Source organism: Arachis ipaensis, chromosome B8, assembly GCF_059453495.1.
Source record: "Arachis ipaensis isolate K30076 ecotype BB chromosome B8, ASM5945349v1, whole genome shotgun sequence".
Classification (NCBI taxonomy): domain Eukaryota; kingdom Viridiplantae; phylum Streptophyta; class Magnoliopsida; order Fabales; family Fabaceae; genus Arachis; species Arachis ipaensis.
In genome coordinates, this window is record NC_142443.1 from 69215601 (window position 1) to 69243573 (window position 27973).

At 36.3% G+C, this 27973-nt stretch overlaps 1 protein-coding gene across 4 annotated transcripts; it reads right to left on the reverse strand.

The window, feature by feature from the left end:
* Positions 1-19342: 19342 nt before the first annotated feature.
* Positions 19343-27578, reverse strand: REV7 (DNA-binding HORMA family protein). 4 transcript variants are annotated; one of them, XM_016315922.3, is made up of 5 exons: positions 27430-27578; positions 27269-27349; positions 27035-27147; positions 25362-25551; positions 19343-19668 (listed from the first exon to the last, which is right to left on the reverse strand). In XM_016315922.3, the coding sequence occupies exons 1-5, from the start codon at positions 27458-27460 to the stop codon at positions 19466-19468; spliced, it is 618 nt and encodes a 205-aa protein (XP_016171408.1). In that variant the 5' UTR covers positions 27461-27578; the 3' UTR covers positions 19343-19465. The 4 variants fall into 4 exon arrangements, 3 of the variants coding, with proteins under 3 accessions (XP_016171408.1, XP_020965187.1, XP_088353711.1); XR_015896898.1 differs by having other exon boundaries at positions 19525-19647; positions 25362-25541; positions 27430-27570; XM_021109528.2 differs by having other exon boundaries at positions 27035-27349; positions 27430-27570.
* Between the last annotated feature and the right edge of the window lie 395 nt (positions 27579-27973).

Genomic DNA, 27973 nt, shown 5'->3' on the forward strand with positions numbered 1-27973 from the left:
CACAAGTGGGCCAGCTGAGTAAAAGAATCACTGAAACCCCTCCTAGTACTCTCCAAAGCAATACAGAAGAGAATCCAAAAGGAGAGTGCAAGGCCATTGAATTAATTACCATGGCCGAACCTGTAAGGGAGGTTGAGGACGTGAATCCCAGTAAGAAAGACCTCCTGGGACGTCCAGTGTTCAATAAAGAGTATCCCTTTGAGGAACCAAAGGACTCTGAGGCTCATCTAGAGACCATAGAGATTCCATTAAACCTCCTTATGCCCTTCATGAGTTCTGATGAGTATTCTTCTTCTGAAGAGAATGAGGATGTCACTGAAGAACAAGTTGCCAAGTTCCTTGGTGCAATCATGAAGCTGAATGCCAATTTATTTGGTAATAAGACTTGGGGAGATGAACCTCCCCTGTTCACCAATGAACTAAATGCATTGGATCAACTGAGATTGCCTCAGAAGAAATAGGATCCTGGAAAGTTCCTAATACCTTGCACCATAGGCACCATGACCTTTGAGAAGGCTCTATGTGACCTTGGGTCAGGAATAAACCTCATGCCACTCTCTGTAATGGAGAAACTGGGAATCTTTGAGGTACAAGCTGCTAAAATCTCATTAGAGATGGCAGACAATTCCAGAAAATAGGCTTATGGACAAGTAGAGGACATGTTAGTAAAGGTTGAAGGCCTTCACATCCCTGCTAATTTCATAATCCTAGATACTGGGAAGGATGAGGATGAATCCATCATCCTTGGAAGACCCTTCCTAGTCACAGCAAGAGCTGTGATTGATGTTGACAGAGGAGAATTAGTCCTTCAATTGAATGAGGACTCCCTTGTGTTTAAAGCACAAGGTTATCATCCTGAAAACATGGAAAAGAGGCACGATAAGCTTCTCTCACTGCAGAGTCAACCAAAGCCCCCACAGTCAAACTCTAAGTTTGGTGTTGGGAGGCCTCAGCCAAACTCTAAGTTTGGTGTTGAACTCCCATATCCAAACTCTAAGTTTAGTGTTAGGAGTCTATAAAATTGACCTGATCACCTATGTGGCTCCATGAGAGCCCACTGTCAAGCTATTGACATTAAAGAAGCGCTTGTTGGGAGGCAACCCAATTTTTATTTATCTAATTTTATTGTTATTTCATGTTTTATTAGGTTCATGATCATGTGGAGTCACAAAATAAATAAAAAAAAAATTAAAAATAGAATCAAAAACAGCAGAAGAAAAATCACACCCTGGAGGAAGGGCTAAACGCTAGTAAGGAGCATCTGGCTGGCGTTCAACGCCAGAACAGAGCATGGATCTAGCGTTGAACGCCCAAAACAAGCAGCATCCTGGAGTTCAGATGCCAGGAATGCACACTGAGGAAAGCTGGCACTGAACGCCAGAAACAAGCATAGAACTGGCGTTCAACGCCAGAAACATGCTGCATCTGGGCGCTGAACGCCCAGAACAAGCACCAATTCGGCGTTTAAACGCCAGAATTGCATGCAAAGGCATTTTACATGCCTAATTGGTGCAGGGATGCAATTCCTTGACACCTCAGGATCTGTGGACCCCACAGGATCATCTCAGCATCTGTGGACCCCACAGGATCTCCACCTATCTCCACTCATACTCTTCCCTCTTCTCAATGTTCATCCTCTCTTCCCAATAAACATCCTTCTCCAAAACCCTTCACCAATCACCTTAAGCTCTCTTCCCTATCACCCATTCACCACTCACATCCATCCACTCTTCCCCATAAACCTACCTCATAAACCCCACCTACCTTCAAAATTCAAAATCATTTTCACACAACACAACCCTCTCTTCCTCTTCTTGGCCGAAACACAAACCTCTCTCCCTCTCCTCCATTTCTTCTTCTTCTTCATCTCTCCTTTCTTCTCTTGCTTGAGGGCGAGCAATATTCTAAGTTTGGTGTGGTAAAAGCATAAAGCTTTTTGTTTTTCCATTACCATTGATGGCACCTAAGACCGGAGAATCCTCTAGAAAAGGGAAAGGGAAGACAAAAGCTTCCACCTCCGAGTCATGGGAGATGGAAAGATTCATCTCCAAAACCCATCAAGACCACTTCTATGATGTTGTGGCCAATAAGAAGGTGATCCCCGAAGTCCCTTTCAAATTCAAGAAAAATGAGTATCCGGAGATCCGACATGAAATCCATAGAAGAGGTTGGGAAGTTCTAACAAACCCCATCCAACAAGTCGGAATCCTAATGGTTCAAGAGTTCTATGCTAATGCATGGATCACTAGGAACCATGATCAAAGTAAGAACCCAAACCCAAAGAATTATCTCACCATGGTTCGGGGGAATTACTTAGATTTTAGTCCAGAAAATGTGAGGTTGGCGTTCAACTTGCCAACAATGGAAGAGAACGTACGCCCCTACACAAGGAGAGTCAACTTTGATCAAAGGTTGGACCAAGTCCTCATGGACATATGTGTGGAAGGAGCTCAATGGAAGATTGACTCAAAAGGCAAACCGGTTCAACTGAGAAGACTGGACCTTAAGCCTGTAACTAGAGGATGGTTGGAGCTCATTCAATGCTCAATCATTCCCACTACTAACCGGTCTGAAGTTACTATAAACCAGGCCATCATGATCCATAGCATCATGATTGGAGAAGAGGTGGAGGTTCATGAGATTATACCTCAAGAACTCTACAAGGTGGCTAACAAGGCCTTCACTATGGCAAGGTTAGCTTTTCTCCACCTCATTTGCCATCTATGCAACTCAGCTGGGATTGACATAGAGGGAGATATCCTCATTGATGAGGACAAGCCCATCACTAAGAAAAGGATGGAGCAAACAAGAGAGCCTATTCATGGATCTCAAGAGACGCATGAAGAAGCTCAAATCCCTGAGATGCCTCAAGGGATGCACTTTCCTCCACAGAATTTTTGGGAGCAAATCAACACCTCCCTAGGAGAACTGAGTTCCAACATGGGACAACTAAGGGTGGAACATCAAGAGCACTCAATCATCCTCTATGAAATTAGAGAAGATCAAAGAGCTATGAGGGAGGAGCAACAAAGACAAGGAAGAGACATAGAAGAGCTCAAGGACATCATTGGTTCCTCAAGAAGAAAACGCCACCATCACTAAGGTGGACTCATTCCTTGTTCTCAAATTTTCTTTATGTTAAATGCTTATCTATGTTTGTGTCTTCATTACATGATCATTAGTATTTAGTAACTTTGTCTTAAAGTTATGAATGTCCTATGAATCCATCACCTCTCTTAAATGAAAAATGTTTTTAATTCAAAAGAACAAGAAGTACATGAGTTTCGAATTTATCCTTGAACTTAGTTTAATTATATTGATGTGGTGACAATGCTTCTTGTTTTCTGAATGAATGCTTGAACAGTGCATATGTCTTTTGAAGTTGTTGCTTAAGAATGTTAAATATGTTGGCTCCTGAAAGAATGATGACAAGGAGACATGTTATTTGATAATCTGAAAAATCATAAAAATAATTCTTGAAGCAAGAAAAAGCAGTGAATACAAAAGCTTGCAGAAAAAAAAAAACAAAATAGCGAAAAAAATAGAAAAAAAAAAGAGAAAAAGCAAGCAGAAAAAGCCAAAAGCTCTTAAAACTAAAAGGCAAGAGCAAAAAGCCAGTAGCCCTTAAAACCAAAAGGCAAGGGTAAATAAAAAGGATCCCAAGGCTTTGAGCATCAGTGGATAGGAGGGCCTAAAGGAATAAAATCCTGGCCTAAGCGGCTAAACCAAGCTGTCCCTAATCATGTGCTTGAGACTGAGCGGTTAAAGTCAAGGTCCAAAGCAAAAGAAGAGTGTGCTTAAGAATCCTGGACACCTCTAACTGGGGACTTTAGCAAAGCTGAGTCACAATCTGAAAAGGTTCACCCAATTATGTGTCTGTGGCATTTATGTATCAGGTGGTAATACTGGAAAACAAAGTGCTTAGGGCCACGGCCAAGACTCATAAAGTAGCTGTGTTCAAGAATCAACATACTGAACTAGGAGAATCACTAACACTATCTGAACTCTGAGTTCCTATAGATGCCAATCATTCTGAACCTCAATGGATAAAGTGAGATGCCAAAACTGTTCAATAGGCAAAAAGCTACAAGTCCCGCTCATCTGATTGGAGCTATATTTCATTGATAGTTTGGAATTTATAGTATATTCTCTTCTTTTTATCCTATTTGATTTTCAGTTGCTTGGGGACAAGCAACAATTTAAGTTTGGTGTTGTGATGAGCGGATAATTTATACGCTTTTTGGCATTGTTTTTAGTATGTTTTTAGTAGAATCTAGTTACTTTTAGGGATGTTTTCATTAGTTTTTATGTTAAATTCACATTTCTGGACTTTACTATGAGTTTGTGTGTTTTTCTGTGATTTCAGGTATTTTCTGGCTGAAATTGAGGGACTTGAGCAAAAACCAGATTCAGAGGTTGAAGAAGGACTGCTGATGCTGTTGGATTCTGACCTCCCTACACTCAAAGTGAATTTTCTAGAGCTACAGAACTCAAAATGGCGCGATTCCAATTGCGTTGGAAAGTAGACATCCAGGGCTTTCCAGCAATATATAATAGTCTATACTTTGGCCGAGTTTAGATGATGCAAAAGGGCTTTGAACGCCAGTTCTATGCTGCAGTCTGGAGTTAAACGCCAGAAACACGTCACGAACCAGAGTTGAACGCCAAAAACATGTTACAACTTGGCGTTCAACTCCAGAAGAACCCTCTGCACGTGTAAACTTCAAGCTCAGCCCAAGCACACACCAAGTGGGCCCCGGAAGTGGATTTATGCATCAATTACTTACTTCTGTAAACCCTAGTAGCTAGTTTAGTATAAATAGGACTTTTTACTATTATATTTAGATCTTCGGATCATCTTATGATTTTTAGTTCATCTGGAGATCATATTGATCACGTTTGGGGGCTGGCCATTCGGCCATGCCTGAACCTTCATTACTTATGTATTTACAACGGTAGATTTCTGCACTCCATAGATTAAGGTGTGGAGCTCTACTGTTCCTCATGATTTAATGCAAAGTACTACTATTTTTCTATTCAATTCAACTTATTCCGCTTCTAAGATATCCATTCGCACCCAAGAACATGATGAATGTGATGATTATGTGATGCTCATCATCATTCTCACTTATGAACGCGTGCCTAACAAACACTTCCGTTCTACATGCAAACAAGCTAGAATGAGTATCTCTTAGATATCTAATACAGGGGACTGAGTCTGAGTTGTTGGTGTCTTCGTGGTATAAGTTAGAACCCATGGATGGCCATTCCTGAGATCTGGAAAGTCTAAACCTTGTCTGTGGTATTCCGAGTAGGATCTGGGAAGGGATGGCTGTGACGAACTTCAAACTCGCGAGTGCTGGGCGTAGTGACAGACGCAAAAGGATAGTAAATCCTATTCCAGTATGATCGAGAACCTCCAGATGATTAGCCATGCCGTGACAGAGCATTTGGACCATTTTCACAGAGAGGATGGGATGTAGCCATTGACAACGGTGATGCCCTTACAGAAAGCTTGCCATGGAAAGGAGTAAGACTGATTGGATGAAGACAGCAGGAAAGCAGAGGTTCAGAGGAACGAAAGCATCTCTACACGCTTATCTGAAATTCTCACCAATGATTTACATAAGTATTTCTATCTTTATTTTCTGTTTATTTATTATTATTGTTCGAAAACTCCATAACCATTTGATATCCGCCTGACTGAGATTTACAAGGTGACCATAGCTTGTTTCATACCAACAATCTCCGTGGGATCGACCCTTACTCACGTAAGGTTTTATTACTTGGACGACCCAGTGCACTTGCTGGTTAGTTGTGCGAAGTTGTGAAGTTATGTTTGGACCATGGTATTGTGCACCAGTTTTTGGCGCCATTGCCAGGGAGAGAACGAACAATAAATTTTACAACCTCAGAGTAACAATTTCGCATACCAGCAATATAAGCTAAAGCATATCAACTAATACTTGATGTAAAAGTAAAATCAAAGCATAAGTGAATGAAATGAAGAGAACACTCAGAAGCATCAAGTTCAAATAGGAAAGAGTGGGTCGTGAAAAAAAATGTGAGTTCATATCAATACACAAAGGATGCAAGGGTCATCAAAGATTAAGCATTGACCTAAAAGTTTCATCACCCAACAATATCAAACAAGTCGAGAAGCACCAAAATAATCCAAGAAATCCTCAATAATTGAGTAGGAAATTCAACACCAATGTGAAAATAACAACTTAGAAAAGAAAATAAGAACAAGAAACAAAGTTAAAATGCAATGAATAAAAGTATGCAAATGCAATAAACAAAAGAAAATGAAAGATGAGAAAAATAAGAAGTGAAAATTTAAAAAGAGGGAGAAGAAGAAATAAAGAGAAGTAAGAAAGAAATGATGAGAAAGGTGAGAAGAGAAGAGAAGAGAAGAGAAGAAAGGGGAGAAAAGAAATGGGAGAAGGGAAGAGAGAAATAGAAGAAAGAAAGAAGGAGAGAAAAGAAAAGGAACAGGGGAAAAACAGGGTGCGACGGCGACGCAGTCGCATGGGCGACGCGTGCGCACAAAAAGCAGGAGGGGGAAGCGACGCGTAAGCGTCGTACACGTGTACGCGTAGATCGCAGAAAATAGAGGTGACGCGTACGCGTCATCCACGCGTATGCGTGGAGCTAAATTTTGCTATTCGCACAAAAGCAGCACCACTCCAGCACAACTCTCTGGTTTTTGTACCAAGAGTCCCAACATAGCATACGACGCGTGCGCGTGGGCCACGCTCACGCGTGGCGCTCCCATCTTTTTTTTTATAGAAGTATAAAATAGAAATAGGGCACTTTCCTAACCTATAAACATTCCAAAGCAACCAAAATTCAAATTTAACAAAAATCTTTTTAGTTTTTGAAAATTTTTCAAAGACAAAACAACCAAAACTTGCACTTCAAGCAAAATGCAATTCAAAACAACTATCCTAATCAAAACATGAACCCAACAAGTAACCTAACAATCAAAGCAATATGTACAAGGGTATAGAAAATAAGAAAAACTACCTACAATGGCAACTCAATTCACCATTTATGATGTCTACAAGAGAATAGAAAGAGTTTACCATGGTGGGGTGTCTCCCACCTAGCACTTTTATTTATTGTTCTTAAATTGCACAATTGGGAGGCTCCTTGTCAAGGTGGTTTATGCTTGTACTCATCCTTGAACTCCCAAGGATGCTTGCTCCTCAAACGGTTGTCAGAACTTCCAACCGACTTCACCAAGTTTGGGTGAAGTTCTTCCCAAGATATGAGCTCCCAAAATTGGTCTTCATGTTGTGATCTGGGATCCCATATCTTATTTTCTCACCCGTCTTCTAATTGATCATCATTGTTCCATCCGGGTGGAAAGCAAGCCGAATTCTCACTAAGGCACCAAACTATCCTCCTAGACCCATACAATTTAGCACTAGTCCACCCCTTGCTCCTCAATTTTGAGCTTCCAACCATAATGAGCCTAGATTTACAACGCCAACCACTAAACATCCTTCTCTTATGCTTCATTCCACAAAGCGCCCTAAGTTGGCCATCCGTTTCAAGCAAACCAAATTCAAGTTGGATAATCAAGCTAAGAGTGATGAGTTTTACCCACTCAAATAAAGGACTAGATGGCCACTTAGGTAGAGAAGTTCACAACGATCTTGATAAAGCATATTCAACTCCCGTCCATCCTCTTCTAGGGGCTTCTACCACTTGACAAGATACTTCATGCTCCACCTCTTGCCAAGCTTCCTCAAGTTCAGGTTCTTCCTCACCAATTTCTTCAAGCTCTTCCCCATCACTCAAATCATAAATAGGAGGTTGAGTGAAATCTACCTCAACATCAATTCCAAGTTCAATGGGGAAGGATTCATCAAGCTCAAAAGGACCGTATGTTGATGTGGAATCATCATAGATGAGAGGACTTGTTGCTTGTACCATTTTTTTCAACTCTTCAATCACATTGTGCCTTGGAGGTTGTGCACTATCCTCCTTAACATCACTTTCAAAATCCATGGAAGAAGGCTTTTCAACTTGAGATTCCTCTTTCCACTCAACATCTCCTAAATCTTCAACCACTCCTTCCTCTTGTTCAACAATCTCGGCTTCCTCCTCTTGTTGCACTTCTTGCCTCAACTCCTCTTCTTCTCCTTAAAGCTCCAAATTTTCCTTCTCATTGTGCTCTTCAATTAATCTCCCACATTTAACAATAAGGGTGTCTTGGATAATTGTGCACGATGAGGCCAATTGGCTCATCACTTCGGTTAAGCTAGCCACCACTTCCTCTTGCTTTTGGCAACGAGTTAGAAGTTCTTGTTGTTCTTGCATAAGGGGTCGGAAAGATTCGTCCAATGAAGGTGGTGGTGGAAGAGATGGTTTATTGTTTGGAGAAAAAGTATCATAGTTGGAAGGTGGTTCAAATTGGTGAAAGTCTTGAGGTAGTATATAAGAAAATGATGGTTCTTGGGAGTATTGGTGTTGGAATGGCGGTGGCTCTAGGTATGGTTCATATGGTGGTTGGTATGGTAGATATGGGTCATATGGAGGTGAATGGTGGTATGAGACTTGTGAGTGAGGTTGACAACAATGTTGAGGGATTGGTTCACAATTATGTACATTATGGGGTAGATTGTAGCCATGAGAGATTGGAGGAGGTTGTTGCCATGAAGGTTGACCATAAACATGTGGCTCCTCCCTAATTTGATATCCATTCCCACAATGTGGTTCCTCATTGAAGTTTTCATTCCCTACAACATAATTGTAACCAAACTCATAGCCAAAGTGATGAGAATTCATAGTGACAAGAGAAAATAAAAACAAATACTAATAAGAACTAATAAAAACTAACTCCTAAAGCAAGCAAAAACTAACAAAGAAGCATATTCACAATGTGAACATATATACAATAGCCAATAACATAACACCATTGCAATTCCCCGGCAACGGCGCCAAAAAAACTTGAAAGAGTATTTATGTCGGTTAGGAATTTCACACAATTAATTACGTTGCTAGTATAGTTCCCAACCAACAAACAACACTCAATCAAAGTTTTAATATTGGTTGTCACAAGCACAAACCCCAATAAAATAAATCAAATTATTTAAACCTCGGGTCGTCTCACAAGAAATTGCAATGAAGTGCTCAATTATTGGCTATGAAGGAACAAGGGGGTTTGATTTGGTAATTGGCAAGAAAAGTAAATAACATGAAAGTAAATGACAATTAACTAATAAAGGAAAGGGAAAGAACTCTTGGCTAAGGCATGGAAATTGAGATCACCATTCTTGTCTACAAACTATGTATTGACAATTATGAGGGGCCAACCTATCAAGTCTACTTCTATGCTTGAAGTATTTCAAATAGGCTTGATCAACATCAACCCATAAGTCCCAACCTAACTACTAATTGACTTAGTAGTAGGCTAGCGTTAATGTGTATCAAATTGACCACTAAGGGTTCTCAAATCACCAAATCAATGAGACCCAATGACTCAAGGTCACCCAATTCCCTTAGCCTAGGCCAAGAGTAAAGAAAACTACTCTAAAACTAGTGAAAACATTTTATCAAACACCTAGAGTGCAATAAAAGTAAACATCACAAAATGCAAGAATTTATAAAATCCATAACTAACATATAAGCAAGAAATCAACAATAGCAACTAAGATAAACAAAAAAAGACATGAAAATATGAAATTGCATTAAAAAGGAATTGAAATTTAACAAGGGTTCATCAACAAAAAAGAGAGCAAAATAAGAAATTAACAAGAGAAGTAGATAAACCAAGGTGCTAGAACAAATAAAAGTAAAGGAAAACTAAAATGAAACAAGATTAAAATATAAATCTAAAAAGAATTGAAATAAGAACCCTAAAATCTAGAGAGAGGAGAGAGCCTCTCTCTAGAATTCTACCCTAAAACATGATAAAAAAAAAACTATACTATGACTACTCCCCCTCCCCCCCCCCCAATTCCCTTGCAATTCTTGGGTTCAAAAGCATCAGAAATGAGTTGGATTTGGGCCTCCTTGAGCTCAGAAATCGCCCCCAGCGTATTGACTTTAGCGAAGTCACGTGCCGCTGGTCACGCGTACACGTCATTGGCAAAATTCCTCTTCACGCGTGCGCGTGGGTGACACGTGTGCGTCGCTGGCAAATCTCCTTTTCACACGTACGCGTGGGTGACGCGTGCGCGTGGCCTTGAGTTCAGGAAATCCTCATTTCTTCATGAATTCTCCATTTTTGCATGCTTTCTCTTCATTCCTTCAACCCAATATTTGCATTCTAATCCTGAAATCACTTAACAAACACATCAAGGCATCGAATGGAATTAAAGTGAATTAAATTTATCAATTTTTAGGTCTAAAAAGCATGTTTTCATTCTTAAGTACGAAATAGGATAAATTCACAAAACCATGCTATTTCATTGAATAAATGTGAGAAAGGTTGATAAAATCCCCTAAATTCCACACAAGATAAACTACAAAATTGGGATTTATCAAAGATATACAAAAGAGGACTGGTTACAGCCTGCGAAGTTTAGGCCGGCTAGTCAAACTTAATACAACAGAGTTTTGGAAGTTTAAAACAGCTTGTACAACTTATCTCTCAAATCAAGCCTCTAAGGCCTTAAAGTCTAAGATAAAAAGGTGAGAGAAAGTACTACAAAAAAATAAAATAGAAATAAACAAGGAAGAAACCATACTCCACTCTGTCACCATGTCCGCAATTTCACCGAGGTGAATTACGACCTGCATCTAAAAATCAACAACCTATGGTATGAGAACCGGAGGTTCTCAGTATGGTAACAGTACCCAATATGTAAGATGTAAGGTTCCGGGACGCTGAAGGCAATCCTAGAACTTCACATCGAATACAGATATTCAAGCTTAACAATAACAAATAAATAAATATACTTAAATCGTAAACCATGAGCAGGGGTATCTAAACTTAGGGGGATTTCTAACTAATACTAATCACACCGCTGTATCCCACAGCCTTTACCAACCTAACCTCCGTGCAATCCCATCACTCCTCAATCCCAGCAAAAAACACAGGTAATGCAGACAAGTAAAGCACAAGTAAAGTACATGTACAATAAATAAAAAAATTAGCATGTAAACATGTGATTCATTTAGGCATAATATAAATTAAGCAAAGCACACAAACAGGTAGAAGATGCATATGATGAATGCCTTTCCTATTCGCTCGTGATATCCCTTGTCGGTCCATAAATTCCAACCCGGCACATCCTCTCGGATGTAGCCTTTCTGCCACGCCCAGAGATATAGGCTCTGCACACTCATGCAGCAGAGAAATCTACCATACTGGAGATATAGGTTCCGCACACTCATGCAGCAGGGAGTCTGCTACGCCAGAGATATAGGCTTTGCACACTTATGCAGTAAGGAAGGAAACAACAACAACTGTCTCATCATAAATCATTCCAAGGATATAGTGTTGGGCACACTCTTGCAGCAGAAAAACTGCCACGCTGGAGATATAGGCTCCGCACACTCCCACATAATCCAATAATTTCATCATTCCTTTTCAAGTTCTCAACTCATCATAACCATCACTGGTTTCCAATTTCTCAAATTCATCATAAGCATTCCCATTTCTCAATTTCATCATAAGTATTCTGTATGTACATGTTCCTGCGGCTCGGATGAACCATATACTTCACAACTCAACATACACTAATTTTATTTACAACATTCCAGAACATAAGTCTTCGTCTTCTAAACTCATACAGAAAAGTACCAATTTAATTCACTAACCCATCTCTATTAATCTTAAGGCCTAATTACTAGCCACAAGTCCTAAGGAGAAGTTAAGGGAGTTTGGAAAGATAGAGAGTCCCTAAAAGTGAAGAAAACACATTTTCAGCAAAACAGGAGTCACGGGTACGCGTGGCTGCATTTTTGTTTGCTCGCGTACGCATGCACCTTGCTCGCGTACATGAGATACCAAACCCGAAAGGGTTAGTCGAGTCGCGTGCAGGTGGTTGCGTACGCATGCTACATCAGACCCAAAAAATTAAACGCTCATAACTTCCTCTACAAAGCTCCATTTTCTCCAAACTTTATATCATTTTAAATCTTTTTAAATCATCTTTAATTTAAGATAAAAACCAATTGATTTTGAAAACTGAGGCTCAAGTTATGATCTGCCAAATTTCACCAAAAATCAAGTTTTACCCAAAATATTAAAGTTCTCTAGTTTCCAAATTCCAAAACCAAACCAAATTTCAAAACATACCCAAACATCATAAAACACTACCACACACTACACTTTACCATTATATTACACTTCAATTAACTCAACACTCCTTTCACTTACTCTTTCCACCATAATTTAACCTTATCAAAACAACATTAAACTCATACCAAACCCTCCTCAATTCCTTCTACTTTCCAAATCCCTTCCAACCTCTCAATTCAAGATAATTCTTATCATTATCCATAAATTACCAAACTCATCAAATTCTTCCAAAATTCATACTCATAAATCACGATTCTCAATAACCATCAATCCAACATTAATAAAACACTTCTACATTAATTCAACCTACTATAAATAACTTTTATCCACTCATCATACCATTTACTCAAATACAACATCATTCAATCCACAACAACATCATCATTTAACATCATAATTCATCAACAATTCAAACCTATCCTAAGGTCTACTAGCCTAAGTGTCCTGAAATATTACATATTACATAAAGGAGACCGAAACCATACCTTGGCCGATTCCTAATATGCGCAAAACACCAAAACTTGGATCCCACAAGCTTCCAAAAAGCCAAGGCAACTCCAACAAGCACCAAAGCTCAAACAACATCATATAACATACAAAAACATCACTAAGGCTAACTCAAAATATCAAACAACAAGAGTTTGAAGAGACTTACCTTACCCAATGATATTAGGAGTAAAACCCAACAATATTACAATGCTAGATCACTCTTAAACAAACAAAACACAAAAATCTACTCAAAAACTAGAACAAAAAATGTGAAACTGTTAGGGTAGGGAACTAGAGTGCGAGTTTCAATTTCTTACCAACAAAGCCTAGCTAGAAATGACGGTCTCGACAAGAGCTTCGCGTGGCCACAAACGGCTTGTCAATCGGAGCTCCGGATAAAAAGTTATGGAGCTTTAAAGGAGGAGATGAATAGTAACATGGAGCTCTCCTCCCCCCTTCTCTTTTCAGCGTGCTCTCACCCTCTTTGGTGAGTGAATGAGCTGAAATGCTCATTTAATGAGCTGAAATGCTCATTTAATGAGCATATATATGTTGGGCCTTGGACCCGATTTGGGCCTAGTCCAACTCGTTAGCGTTTTTAGTCCGTTTGACCTACTTTGGGTCAAAACCTTTAAGATTAGTGTCCGGTTTTCAATTCTAAAATATTTCATCCTTTCAAAACAATAAATTCAATCTTTCGAAATCTTATTTTCCAAAATATGCGGTACCGGACAGACTAGAGCCGGTACTGCTGGCTTAAGTACCGATACGCATTTTTACAAAAATCTTTCGCAAAAGATACATTTTCTAACTCAGAAAAATTCATTGAATTCAAATTTCACCTTTAAATTTTCAAACTAAAACTTATAAATTTTAAATCTACTCCGGTCACTTAAAAATTATTATTTTATTGAAACAGTTTTACGTGAAAACTCCGGTCCTTTCACTCTTCCATAAGGGGGTTAGGTTAGATTTGTTTCTAAAGAGGCATGGTTTGGGCAGTCTTCTTTATATAGATTATGGAAGAATTCCATAGCTGCAGATTTGACTTCTTCAGCATCTTCGTACCAAGTTCCATCTCCCTTTCTTAACTTAACTATTCTATTTTTCCTCCGTCTCATGGCTGTCTTGGTATAGTAGAAATGAGTGTTTCTATCACCGTCTACTATTTATTATTGTCTTGACTTTTGCAACCATAACCACTCCTTTTGGTCTAAAATGGTCGCCAACTCTCCTGATAGTTCCTTTTCCATATCATCTAAAAAGGGGTTGCGTCCATAGGAACGGACATTTTGTATTCCTGCAATTCTGTTAAGGATTCATCTTTTTCTTATAAAGAGGTTTCCAAACACGTCTTTGTTCTATTTTTAGAGTTCTTCGGTGATGTCCTTTATAGCCATGGGAAGAGAAAAGTTACGCTTCCAAGCTGAATTAAGGAAATCTTTGAAAGAAGGGTGAGTTCTCCATATAATTTCAAATCTAAAAGGCTTATCTCCCAAATCCAATCTCTCCGGCTTTAGTCTGACCAAGAGAGGGTGATGGTCAGAATTCACCCTGGGTAAGACTTCAACTCTAGCATCCCCAAAATTCCTCCTCCAATCTGTATTCGCAAGTGCTCTTTCTAGTCTTGTGAAGACTCTTTCCATACCATCACGCTGAGCATTTCCACGTGAATTTGGACCCCATATATCCTAAGTCCACCAAATTACATTTATTCACCCAATTCTGAAATCTTCGACAAGCATTTGTATCAACCCAAGCTCCCCCTTCCTTTCATACTCATAATCTATGTCATTAAAATCACCAACATCCAAGGTCTTCCCATATTATGAGCCAAATTAAATAACTTCTCCCACAAGTCTCTTCTTAGAGTTTCTTGTGGACAAGCATAGACTGCAGTTAACGCCCAGGGCTTGTGACCAAGCTCATTTAACTCCATATGAACAAATTGATAATAAGACTCCTTTACATTAATCGTAAGGGAATCATTATTCCAAAGCACCCAAATTCCTCCACTGAAACCTGCAGCTTCTTCCCGATAAGAAAATCTAAAACCCAGATCTTTAACTACCTCCTTAGCTTTTCTTCCACTACACTGAGTTTCATATAATAACACTATAAAAGGTTTTTTCTGTCTAACAATTTCTTTAAGGGTGTGAATTGAAGCTTGATTCGCAATTCCTCTAATATTCCAGGCTAAAATGATCATAATAACACTAGAGGAGTAGAAAGAAAAGTGACCTCTATACATGACTCCTGCTACAAAAGGCAGAGACAAACTAATTACATTGCATCTCCTCTCCTTGTTGGAAAGTTTCTTCCATTTGCATGTCAGCATTTTGCTTTTCAGCATGCTTCTCTTCTATTCTCTCCACTTCTCTTATAGCCTCCGAGAGAGCATCTGGATCTAAGATTCAATTTCTGTTTGCTTCGGATCAGGAGGTTCCTCCATTTGAGAGGGTGATAATGGTGTTTCATTAATAACCTTTGTTGGGAGTGGGCTATCTGGGGTCTGGTCCTTCCAATTCTCTTGGAAGTGGGTTTTTGGTTGGGATAAGATAGTAGTGTTGATTGTTGTGGATATGGGCTTGGATCCAAGTGAAGCATTCAGGTTAAATGAAGGGGATGAAATTAAAAATGGGCTAGGAGTAGGTATATTTTGGTTAACTGTTGCTGGTTGTGTTTTTTTTTCTTTATAAGTTGTGCTTTATGGGTTGTAGAGTTGTTGTTCTGGGTTTTTGGGTTCAAAATGGGTTTGGTTGTATTGCGAGTATCAGCACAGTGGGTCGCGTTAGAAATTCTTTGAGTAGCACGCTCCTTTTTGCCTAGGTCATATTCCTTCCGTTGGAACATTCTCATTCTCTACCTCTTCATTTTGCAGTACAACGAATCTGGTATTCCCTCCACTAACCTGTCATTTTCCTCTACCATTCCCCCCACTACTTGTACCCTCTCCTGCTTTCGCATTTCTTCTGCCACGTGTACGGCATTGAACCAACATCCACAGCCCAAAGCCTACTGTTGTTTCAGAAATTACCTCTTTGTCCTTGTTATTTTTTTGTTGGACCACATTGCCCCTTTCTTCTACCCCCTGCATTGGTTCAATAGCTACTGCATTATCCTTATTCATGGCTACCTGAGCTTTTTTCTTCTCCGGACAGTTCTGCTTTTCATGTCCCACTCTTCCACACTCGAAGTAGACTTGGTGCAGCCCCTCATACTCAATAGTATGATTAATTCCATTGATTTGGTATTACGATACTAAGCGCTTGTCTAAATCAAGTTCCACATAGATTCTCTCAAACTTTCCTCTTGAGACTTCTACTGTATTAGAGTCAATTTTCAATGTTCTTCCAACTATGTTGCCAATTCTTCCCAAAATAGTTCTGTTGTAATATTCAATAGCCAATCCAGGAAGACGAACCTAGGCTGCTATTCTGTCTATCGTAGCATTCGTTGGATCAAAATCTGGTTTCCGTAGTCTTATTATAAGATAGTGATCTAAAATTTTCCAAGGACCTTCTGTGAGCGCAAAATCGAGGTCTTCAGAGTTGAGAAACCTTACTAGAAAAAAATTAGAGCCCAAATTGATGACTTCTAAACTTTCTCTTTTTCCCCACATTATTTCAAGCCTTCTCTTTATAGCTTGCAAAGAGATTCTTCTTCCCATAAGCTTGACAATGAGGGAATCCCACCATTCCTTCCTAATTTCTCTTTTAATGCTTTCACCAATAACCAAGTTGCATATAAAGAGAAGGCTTTATGACTATTTCCTCATCATCTTGACTTTCCTCATCATCTTGACTTTCCTCTTGGTCTGAAGCGTATTCCTCCTCAACATCCCTTCTTTCTGGAGCAGGGTCAGCTTGATCATTTCTGCCAGTTTTCACAATGCTTGCAAAAGTTCTCCTTCCGCATTCTTTCTCTCGGCCATCTGTTCCCATACTTACCACTGCTTCTATGTTGACTCCTTCAACTCCTGTATCCATCACTACTTCATCTTCAATCATCCATTCCTCAACCCTCGGCGGAATGGCCATGTCTCCAGAGAACTCTCTACCTTCCTCAGTCTGCTTCACTTTCTTTCCTTTTTTTAATATATTCATTGAATGGGCTTTTTTAGCATCAATCATATTGTGAAGCATAGCAATGCATTTTAACAATAAGTTTGTGCACACAAAGTTTTGTTCAATAGTCATCATGTATGTCTTGTAACAAATGTATTTTGGTTTAAAATTTGGTTAGGCCAAGTAGTGAATGAAATTCTTAGTATTGTGTGTGTGAATATGAGGTAAGTAAATTTGTAATACCTAATATTGAAAACTGTCTAATCCATTTAACAAAAAGAAATATATTATTTTTAAACCAACGTTCACTTCGAAATCTTTTAATATAATGATGCAACTATATATATTTACAATGACTAATTTTTGTTTGGTTATTTTGTGATGTTAAAACATAGCAAAACAGAATGCAACTAAAAAAAAGAATAAATTTTGCTCGGACCTTATGATTAGTATATTATATACAATAATTCTCTATTTACAAAAATATTCCGATGAAAAAAGAGAATTGCTGGTTCAGTTTTCCACTTTAATGACAGGAAAAAAATTGATCAAATTCTACATGCTTAGTTGATATTAAATAAAAAGTATCTAATGAATTATGAATTTAATATATCTATTTAACAAAAGGATGGATATTTTATACATTTAACTTGTAATTAGTAATTGGTAATTAGATTGTAGCACCCAAACTTTATTTTTTTAATCAAATTTGTATTTTAAATATTTTAAATTAATCGCATTAGTTCTTCAATAATTCTTTTTATTGACAGCGCCAAAATTTGTTAATATGGCATATTAAGTGATACTACAACACATACATAGGAATCTTAATTAACTATTAACATGATAAGTTTATGAAATTAGATCAAATCAAAATCTAATTGAAGGAAGAGCTTGAGGCATTGGAATCTCTTAATTTGGAGTTTATTTGATCGAATTTCATAAACTTATCATGTTAACTGTCAATTAGGACTAATAGGTGTGTATTGTGGAGTCAATTAACATGTCACGTTAACAAACTTTGATGCCGTTAGCAATGGAAGTGATGGTAGCACTAAAATGACTAACTTAAAATCTTTGAAAGACAAATTTGATTAAAAAAAATCTTTAAAAAAAAACTAATTTAGAAAATGAATGATCTTTCGGAGATTAATTTGACGATTTACTCATATTTTTTCTATATTCTTTATCCTTAAGATATAATAAGTATCTCAAATAAACACGAGACATTAGGGTCAACACCATAGGAAACCGTGGCAATACAACAAAATTGGAAATTCGGACGAAAAAGAATAGTACGAATGGTACAATATGGTATATTCAATGCACATGGATTATTCTAACATCGCTTGAAATCAATGGAGAAAGAATTGAAAGAAGACTAATATGAATGATCACCAACTCAAAAAGTTAGTCTCATGGTGTTGAGCACACCCAAGAAAATCTTCGAAAATGAGATTAAATTGTGGGTGGTTGCAATTATGCCTCCCAAACCCAATAAGCACGAAAAAGTGGGTGACATAGTTGATAACACGAATTGCAGAAAAAAAGTGCTCAAAGTAAGGAAATGCTCTACCTTCGCTTGGACCAATAAAAAGCTTTGAACAATGATCATATCCTTGCTCTTAAATCCATTCATAAATATAGTAAATACTTTCTTTCATTTATAAGGCATAATTCTATATAGTACCTTTTCTTTTTTTAAAAAAAAAAAAAAAGATCTACCTTCTTGTTGCATTCTTAGTCACTGAATTTGCATACCCATAATTTGATAGGAAAGAAAGAAAAAAAGAAAAAGGGTATTGAATCACTTCAATTAATCAAAATGCTTTGCCATTTCAATTAGCAAGAAAAAGTAACACCATGAAATTAGCACTTAGGAATGTTAGCACAAGTCAATGTTAGCACTTAGGAATGCACCATGAAATTAACACCCTTTAAAAGAAATATCTAGCCTTTGCTGATGTGATAGCTACCCAACAACTGTATTACCTGAACTGATATATATATAAAATATGATTTTGAAGACATCTAAAATAATATATGAAAATCATTTGTAAATTAGAGAAAATTATGGTTATCAAATTCACAAATCATAAATAAAATATCTAAATATTGAATGATAGTACATATCCTAGGTGCTTTGACAATTATCAGTTTATATTGTTTTTAGTAATAATGTACATTTCAGTTCCACTTAATATATTGGAGGTTGGTTAAATTTTATAATTGATGATAAGTTGATAACTATTCAAGCTCATTATTAATTGGTCATTATAAAACAAAGCAAAACACTTTTTCTCCAACAGAAGTATGCAGTATCAAACATTATCTGAAGAATCAAGAAGACAATAAAACCAATAAATTTAGATTTGAAATGTTGATTGGGAAAAAAAATGGCTACCAAACTTTTGGCTGAATTGAGTAAGTTGTTCTGTCCAATTTTTTTTTTTTTTTTGGCACTATGCTTTTTTAAAAGACTTGGTTACTCAATTTTATAGAATATCATTAAAAACTTTTCAACTATAAAAACCTAATTGAAAATTGCATTAAACTATATATAGTTACTTGCAACATAATTAAAGCTTCTTACTATAACATGGTTATATATATATATGCACATGCACTACAGCTCCGAGTTCCCTTCTCAAAGCACTGGTGATTCTGATAAACTTGGATGCTCAATGTAAAATTGCAAGCACAAAGGGTCGCTACTCATTGACCTGATAGGAGTTATAAAAGGGGGCTGCTCCCACTGCTTAATGCCGGTTGGGATCCATGAGTTAGCTTCCTTGCTTGTGCCTGTCTCCGGAAGCAATTGGAAGTTGCCTGTGATCTCCCACCTGCAATCTGTTTAGAGATGAAAGTGTTTGAGACATCGAATTCAGTTTGAGCATGACAGAACAGAATTCAGCACATGGTTTACAAATGCATCAAACCATTTCTAACAATTAAGCTTAATCTTCTAAGATGAGGTTAGTTACATGAATCAAACAATAATATAATGTACTTGTTATGATATCACTTCTCCCAAAACTTAAGCTAGTAGAAGACATATAAATGGTTATATATATAACTCGGCTCCTCAGGCAAGACTTTTTTTCTAGATTTGCGTGAATTTTGTTTTTATAAACTTTCATTTTTATTTCTTTTTCATTTTCATAAGATAACTTAATTTAAATCAGATTTAATCTTAATGAATTAGATCAGATTTGATTTAAATTTAAAATTCCTAAAAATATGATAACCAATTTAAATCAGATTTAATCTTATTAGTTTATATCAAATTTGATTTAAATTTAAAACTCCTAAAGACTACGAAACAAATCAAGTCTTTTGACAAATTTTAACAACAAATTAAATTAAAATATAGACAAAAATAAATTCGAAATTAAATACTAATTTTGTGACTTCCACTGAACTTTAAAAGTACTAGTGAGTTTTTTGCTGTCCTGACTTAGCCTAATGAGCCTTGTCTTTTCTCTTTTAGTTAGCAATTAATGCATCTCCTCATGTATGAGTGCTGCAAATTTCCCAAAGTTCTCATTGAGCTTCTTTGCACTTACCCTAGTGATGGAGCCTTTTGAAAGTGTGAAATCTCCATTGTGCCCTTTCGCCTTACGATGCTCAGATTTTCCTCCCGCGTGTGTATCATTCCCTCCTTCCTCAAAAAGATTCAAGGTATCCATATCAAAAGAAGAAAGATCAGAAACATTGAAAGTGGCGGAGACATTATACTCATCTAATAGATCAATTTTATAGACATTATCGTTGATTCTCTCAAGCACTTGGAATGGGCCATCTCCTCCTCTAGCATCAAGTTTAGACTTCCTTTCAGTAGGAACCTCTCATTCCTCAAATGAACCCAAATCCAATCTTCTGGTTCAAAGACTATATGCTTTCGACCCTTTTTAACCCTTTCAGCCGTGGCCTTATTCTTCTTTTCAATCATGTCACAAGCATACTCATGTATTGTTTTAATCTTCTCAGCCTTGCTTGCTCCATCTAAACTAACAAGATCACTCAAAGCTAAAAGCATTAAATCCAAAACAATTAGAGGGTTAAAACCATATACAAGTTCAAACGGCAAAAAACCAGTAGAAGAATGAATTGTTTTATTCACCACAAACTCAATAAAAGGTGAACAATCTTTCCAAGTTTTTAAATTCTTACCAACAACAACACGCAATAAGGTCCCTAATGTTCTATTCACCACTTCAGTTTGACCATCTGTCTGAGGATAACTAGTAGTAGAGTATAATAATTTTGTTCCAAACTTAACCTACAATACTTTCCAAAAATGACTTAAGAATTTTACATAAGGATCAGAGATAATAGTTTGAAAACGTCATGAAAGTGCACAACCTCTTTAGAAAATAGATCAGCAATATTTGTTACATCGTCAGTTTTATGGCATGTATTGAAATGAGCTATTTTACCAAAGCTGTCTACCACAACAAAAATACTATCTCTACCTTTCCTAGTTTTAAGGAAACCAAGAACAAAATTCGTAGATATATCAACTTATGAAATTATAGAAACAGATAATAGGATTTAGTACAAAATTTTTCAACATCTCTACGCATGTGTAGCCAATAAAAATGTTCAGATAACATATCCAAAGTTTTATATCCACCAAAATGACCCATCAAACCCCTACTATGTGATTCCAGAACAAATAAATCCTTTATGGAATAAATAGGCACACAAATCCTATCACCTCGAAAAAAAAAACCATTATGCTTAGAGAATTTGTTATGTGCACCATCCTCACATGTAGTATATATAGGGGCAAAATCTTGCATACAATTCCTTCATACACTCAAAGCCTAACAACTTAGAAGTAAGGGTAGTGATTAAGGAACACCTCCTAGATAATGCATCCACATCCACATTCTCTTTACCTTGCTTATAGGCAATCACATATGAAAAAGATTCAAGGAATTCTACTCACTTTGCATGTTTTTTGTTCAGCTTTTCTTGATCCTTCAAGTGTTTTAAAGATTTATGGTCAAAATGCACCTCAAATTCCTTAGGCAGCAAATAATGTTGCCACACCTCCAACACTCGGACCAAGGCATACAACTTCTTATCATAAGTTGAGTAGTTGAGACGAGCTACCTTCAACTTCTTATTGAAATAAGCTATGACTCACTTTTCCTGCATCAAAACAGCACATATACCAATCCCGGAAGTATCACATTCTATTTCAAGAGTCTTAAAAAAATCCGGTAACACAAGAATGAATGCATAACACAACAAATCTTTCAAAGTGTTAGAAGCAAGTTCTTATTCTTATTCCCATCTAAAACCTACATCTTTTGTTAATAATTTTAGTTAATGAACACAAGAACAAGAAATTGCTTCTAACACTTTGAAAGATTTGTTGTGTTCTGGACCAATTCTTGTGTTATCGGATTTTTTAAAGACTTTTAAAATAGAATGTGATGCTTTCGGGATGGGTATAGGTGCTGTTTTGATGTAGGAAAAGCGAGCCATAGCTTATTTCAATGAAAATTTGAATGGAGCTCGTCTCAACTACTCAACTTATAATAAAGAGTTGTATACCTTGGTGCGAGCGTTGGAAGTTTGGCAACATTATCTGCTGCCTAAGGAATTTGTGATGCATATTGACCATGAATCCTTAAAACACTTGAAGGGTCAAGAAAACTGAACAAAAGACATGCCAAGTGGGTATAATTCCTTGAATTTTTTTCTTAATCACTATCCTTCTAAGTTGTTACATTTTAAGTGTATGAAGGAATTGTATCCTAGTTTTGCCCCCTATATATGCTGTATGTGAGAATGGTGTATATAACAAATTATACAAGCATTGTGGTTTTCTTTTTCTAGGTGATAGAATTTGTGTGCTTACTTGTTCCATAAGGGAGTTACTTATTCTGGAATCGCATAGTGGAGGTTTGATGGGTCATTTTGGTGTGTATAAAACTTGAGATGTATTATCTTAACATTTACTGGTTACACATACGTAGAGATGTTAAAAAATTTTGTGCTAAATGTATTGCATGTAAACAAGAAAAGATATATTTATTGATTTTGTTCTTGATTTACCTAGAATTAGAAAAGATAGAAATACTCTTTTTATTGTGGTATATAGATTTAGTAAAATGACCCATTTCATTGTATGTCATAAAACTGATAATGCAACAAACATTGTTGATCTGATTTTTTGAGATGTATGCATACATGGCATTTCCCAAACTATTGTTTTTTATCGTGATGTAAAATTCTTAAGTCATTATTGAAAAGTGTTAGTGGAGTAAGTTGGGAACAAAATAATTATACACTACTTGTCATCCTCACCGCTATAAGACCGGCTATACTTTATGGTACAGAGTGTTGGGCGGCCAAAGGGGAGCACGAACATAAGGTGAGTGTGGCAGAGATAAAGATGTTGAGATGGATGAGTAGTCATACGCGATTGGATAAAATAAGGAACGAAGATATAAGGGAGAGAGTTGGAGTAGCACCCATTGTAGAAAAGATAGTTGAATCGCGTCTCAGGTGGTTTGTACATGTGAGAAGAAGACCGATAAAACACACAGTCAGGAGGGTGGATGAGATGGAAGATGGACAAGGGATGAAAGGTAGAGGAAGACCTAAGAAGACCATCCATGAGGTGGTCAAACGAGATCTACATATAAACGGTCTCTCTGTAGACATGATACATGACAGAGTACAATAGCGTCGTTTGATTCATGTAGCCGACCCCACCTAGTCGGACAAGGCTTTGTTGTTGTTGTTGTTGTTGTTTGTACTACTTGTCATCCTCAGACTGATTGTCAAACTGAAGTGGTAAATAAATACTGTTGTTGGTAAGAATTTGAAAATTTGGAAAAATTATTTATCTTTTATTGAGTTTGTTTATAATAAGACAATTCATTTTTCTACTGATTTTTTGCCCTTTGAACTTGTATATGTTAACCCTCTAATTGTTTTGGATTTAATATTTTTTTCTTTGAATGATCTTATTAGCTTAGATGGAGCAAGCAAGGCTAAGAGTGTTAAAACAATACATGAGAAGGCTCGTGGCATGATTGAAAGGAAGAACAAGACCACTGCTAAAAGGGTAAATAAGGGTCGAAAGCATATAGTTTTCAAATCAGAATATTGGATTTGGGTTCATTTGAGTAAGGAGAGATTTTCTACTCAAAGAAAGTCTAAACTTGATGCTAGAGGAGATGACCCATTCCATGTGCTTGAGAGAATCCACGATAATGCCTATAAGGTTCATCTATTAGATGAGTATAATGTCTCCACCATTTTCAATGTTTTTGATCTTTCTCCTTTTGATATGGATACAGATTTGAGGACAAATCTCTTTAAAGAAGGAGGGAATGATACATGCGGGGGAGGAAAATCTAAGCATCCTAAGGCGAAAGGATAGAATGGAGATTTCACACTTCCAGAAAGCTCCATCACTAGGGCACGTGCAAAGAAAAGAAGCTCAAGGAGAGTTTTGGGAACTTGACAGTACTCATACATGAAAAGATGCATCAATTGCTAACTAAGGGAGACATGACAAGGTCTATTGGGCTAAATCTCGACAATTAGAAACCCACTAGTACTTTTCATGTTTAGTGGAAATCACAAAATTAGTATTTAGTTTCAAATTTATTAGGTCTATATTTTAGTTTGATTTGTTGCTAAGATTTATCAAAAGATTTTATTTGATTTTGATTTGTTTAGTAGTATCTTTAGGTGTTTAAAAATGAAATTAAATCTGATTTAATCTAATAAGATCAAATCTGATTTAAATTGGTTATCATATTTTTAGAAATTTAAATTTAAATCAAATTTGATCTAATACAATAAAATCAAATCTGATTTAAATTATCTTTCAATTTTCACCAATTGATTTAGGTTGTCAAGGACAAGTTTGAAGGTCAAGGTCTAGTAAGAAATCCTTTTCGGTGACCTAGGTTGCTAAAAACAGGGTTCTTAAAAATTTAGTAGAAAAACCTGTATCTATTTTTTTGTGTTTCCGTTGTGTCTTTTCTTATCGTTCATCCATCTTTTCTTATTCCTTTCAATTTTGTCTATATATTCTTATCAGTTAACAAGGATCAAAGTCTAGATTTTTAGATCATAGAAGTTCTGATATTAAGTTATGATACCATTTTCTTCAAAAATTTAAACGGATAGGAAGAGAAATATGAATGATTATATATCTAACATTCTTAAAAACAACTGTGTTTAACCCAATTATATCAAATCACTCTTAATAATATCTTCTAAAATTTTCTTGGGTATCTTCCTACCTTGCCTACTGGACTATTGTCCATCTGATCCACTCTTGACTCCTAATTGATGGCTTTGTAGGCCTTATTCAAATATGACCATTAGATTTGATTCAAAAATACAAATCTATATAAACCACAAAACATGAGGTATGTCAATGTGGACATGCATTTTTTCATACATACAAGAGGGAGAGGGATTATCATGAATTTATACCAAAAGAGCACAGGAAAAAAACTATGAAACTAGAAAGAGATACTTTGCACGATACTAAAATTCACCTGGAGGAAGCTTCTTAGTAAGAGATTCTGAGACTGACAGCTTGGCAAGGAATGATCTAAGAGAGATCTGAAGGTCCACCCCTTCCACGGCTGAACCATACGACTGGTTCACTGTGAGCTTGAATATGAATTTCTCCAATGGAACGTTGTCAGTGTTGAAAAAAACAACAGCTACTCTATCTACCATGCCCTAACAAAGGTAGGGATGAGTGAAAATCAACCAGGTTTCCGTAAGAAAGCAATTGGAAAAGAAAGTTGGATTATTTAAGCATTCTGCAATCAAATATTTCTTAGAAGAATAACAAGTAAATATTTAATGGATGGTACTCTAATTCGAGAGATTTTGTGCATTGAGGAGTGGCTTTATTCTAAGCATACATTGAATTATCCTGGCTTTATTCGAACATACTAGAAACTAACACGGGAATCACTACCTAACCAATAGAACATAAAGAGATAACATTCTAAGCATAATAAGTGGCTTTATAGGTGACAATTATAGGTGACATAACTATATAAGCATTGCACTCAGTTCTAATAGATAACATCCTTGAGCTGTTTCATACTAGCACACAAGCATATAAATTGCAAGTAAAGAAAAGAGCAAAGATTTAGATTAAGTATAATTAGGTGTAAGATGAAGCCTACAGCATCAAAACATATAACTTTTAAGTTGGTTAGTTATGAACAAAATTTTAGCACAAAATTCTATAAAAACTCTATCAAAAAATAATTGCCTAGACACCAAAATGTCCTTACTTTACATTCTACCAAAATTCAAAGGATTTTATCATAATATATATAAAAGTACTTTCTACCAAGAGAGGTGAACTATATGTATCAAATGAAGATCACGAAGCCACTTTTAGAATTTTAGTTATACTCTTCTTAGTTCTTACTGGTGCTTCTATAGGTCCTCTCATCACATTCACTTCCTTGTATAGTATATTCATTCATGCATTCCAAAATCCTAACCTGTACAACATTGAGCTTATTACACTGTTGGCCTTTCATACATTCAATTCCATACAAGATCTTAGGTCCTATAGCTGTATAGCAAAATTTTTCCTGAACTTAAGATGACTTTCCTATATCATTCAATAACAACACTCGAATCATCTCTCTATTTCATCCAACAGAGTACTATTGTTTTTCCCCTTTAAGTAGATATCATGACAAGACACTCACTGAAATCACCTTCAAGATTGATAAGTATGTAGAAGAGATGAGATCAGATCCAAATATAAATCTTAAAAATTTCGCAGAAGCTAGTCTTAGTTGCACTCCGACTCTACTTATAGATTTTATTCAATACAAAAGAAACGATCAAACCTGCTAATTGGTATGCCTAAAAATCCTCCTTACTTTATACTTACCATGTACATTGAATTATCCTTGAATATTGTATAATTACAACATTTTGAATTAGGAGGATCTATAGGAATACTTCTAGGAGGCTATATCATCACAATGTTACAATGCCATTGCTTAACAATAGGTAAAACTACAATATATACCCCATTTCATGTTAATTCTGAAATCCACATGACAATCCAAAGATCCTATATCAGCTCATTTAATATCAAAGCAAGAAAATCAACAACAATCCTTACAAGGCTGAGTAAAACTTCAAAGAATTATAATAGAAACTCCCAAAATGAAGAAACCCTAACCTTTTGTAAAAAGGGAAGAAGCCCTGAGACAGTAGCATGTATGTAATATCTAAGTTGAGGATGGCGTGCTCTTTGAACCACCACATTCATATACCTTCTCCTCTCAAATGCACCTTTTCCAACACCAAATAATAATAATAATAATAATAATAATAATAATAATAAGAAGAAGAAGAAGAAGAAAAGAAATGATGGGCATGGAAGAGGGAGAATCCAAAGAAGGAAGCAAGAAACCAGAAGGATAAACGCCTTTAAGAAACACAACAGCGGTAATAGCCACCTCCAAGAATTCAACCAAAACAGAAGCTGCTTGCCCTGCAAATTTTTCATAAACACAACTTCACCAATCACCATGTTACGCACAACTTAAAATAAAAATTGAAAAATTCCAAAACCTTGTGGAGTTTCATTCTCTTTGCGCTGCATAATCACTAATGCTATTCAACTACACATTTGGACGAATTACAAATCAGAGAGATGGTAAGGGCTTATTTTAAACCTTAAACTTCAAATCTGTTTCGAAAAAATGGGCCATGAAATTATCAAGCGTATAAAAATCCGACAGGTCATTAAACCATTTTAGTTACTGATTATTAGTGCTCGTTTGGTACCATTATTTAGATAAAAAAAATATTTTTTATTTTTTAATGTGTTTAGTAAATTTTTTATAATAAAAATAAAAATACTAAAAAAATAAAAAAAATATTTTTTTTGATAAGTTGTAATTTATATTTTTTTTAAAAGATTTTTTTTTAAAAAAAGATACTTTTCATGTAATAAATAAACAAAAAAATATTTTTATATTGTTATACCCAAACATAATTGATAGATAAATAAATCTTTTTGTAAGAGATATCCAAATATAAAATTACTTTTACTTTTCTATAAGATCTTCTAAAAAAGATAACTCAAAAAAAGATCTTTTATTAGAAACTCACC

Bases quoted from the DNA above. Each gene is read 5' to 3' on its own strand.
- REV7 (XM_088497585.1), bottom strand. From the start codon at position 27,388: ATGGTGATTGGTGAAGTTGTGTTTATGAAAAATTTGCAGGGCAAGCAG. The intron at 25,552-27,034 runs GTTAGGGTTTCT...TACCTTTGTTAG, and splicing joins TTCTTCCCTTTTTACAAAAG to GGCATGGTAGATAGAGTAGC. The intron at 19,669-25,361 runs GTGAATTTTAGT...ATCTCTAAACAG, and splicing joins TACTAAGAAGCTTCCTCCAG to ATTGCAGGTGGGAGATCACA.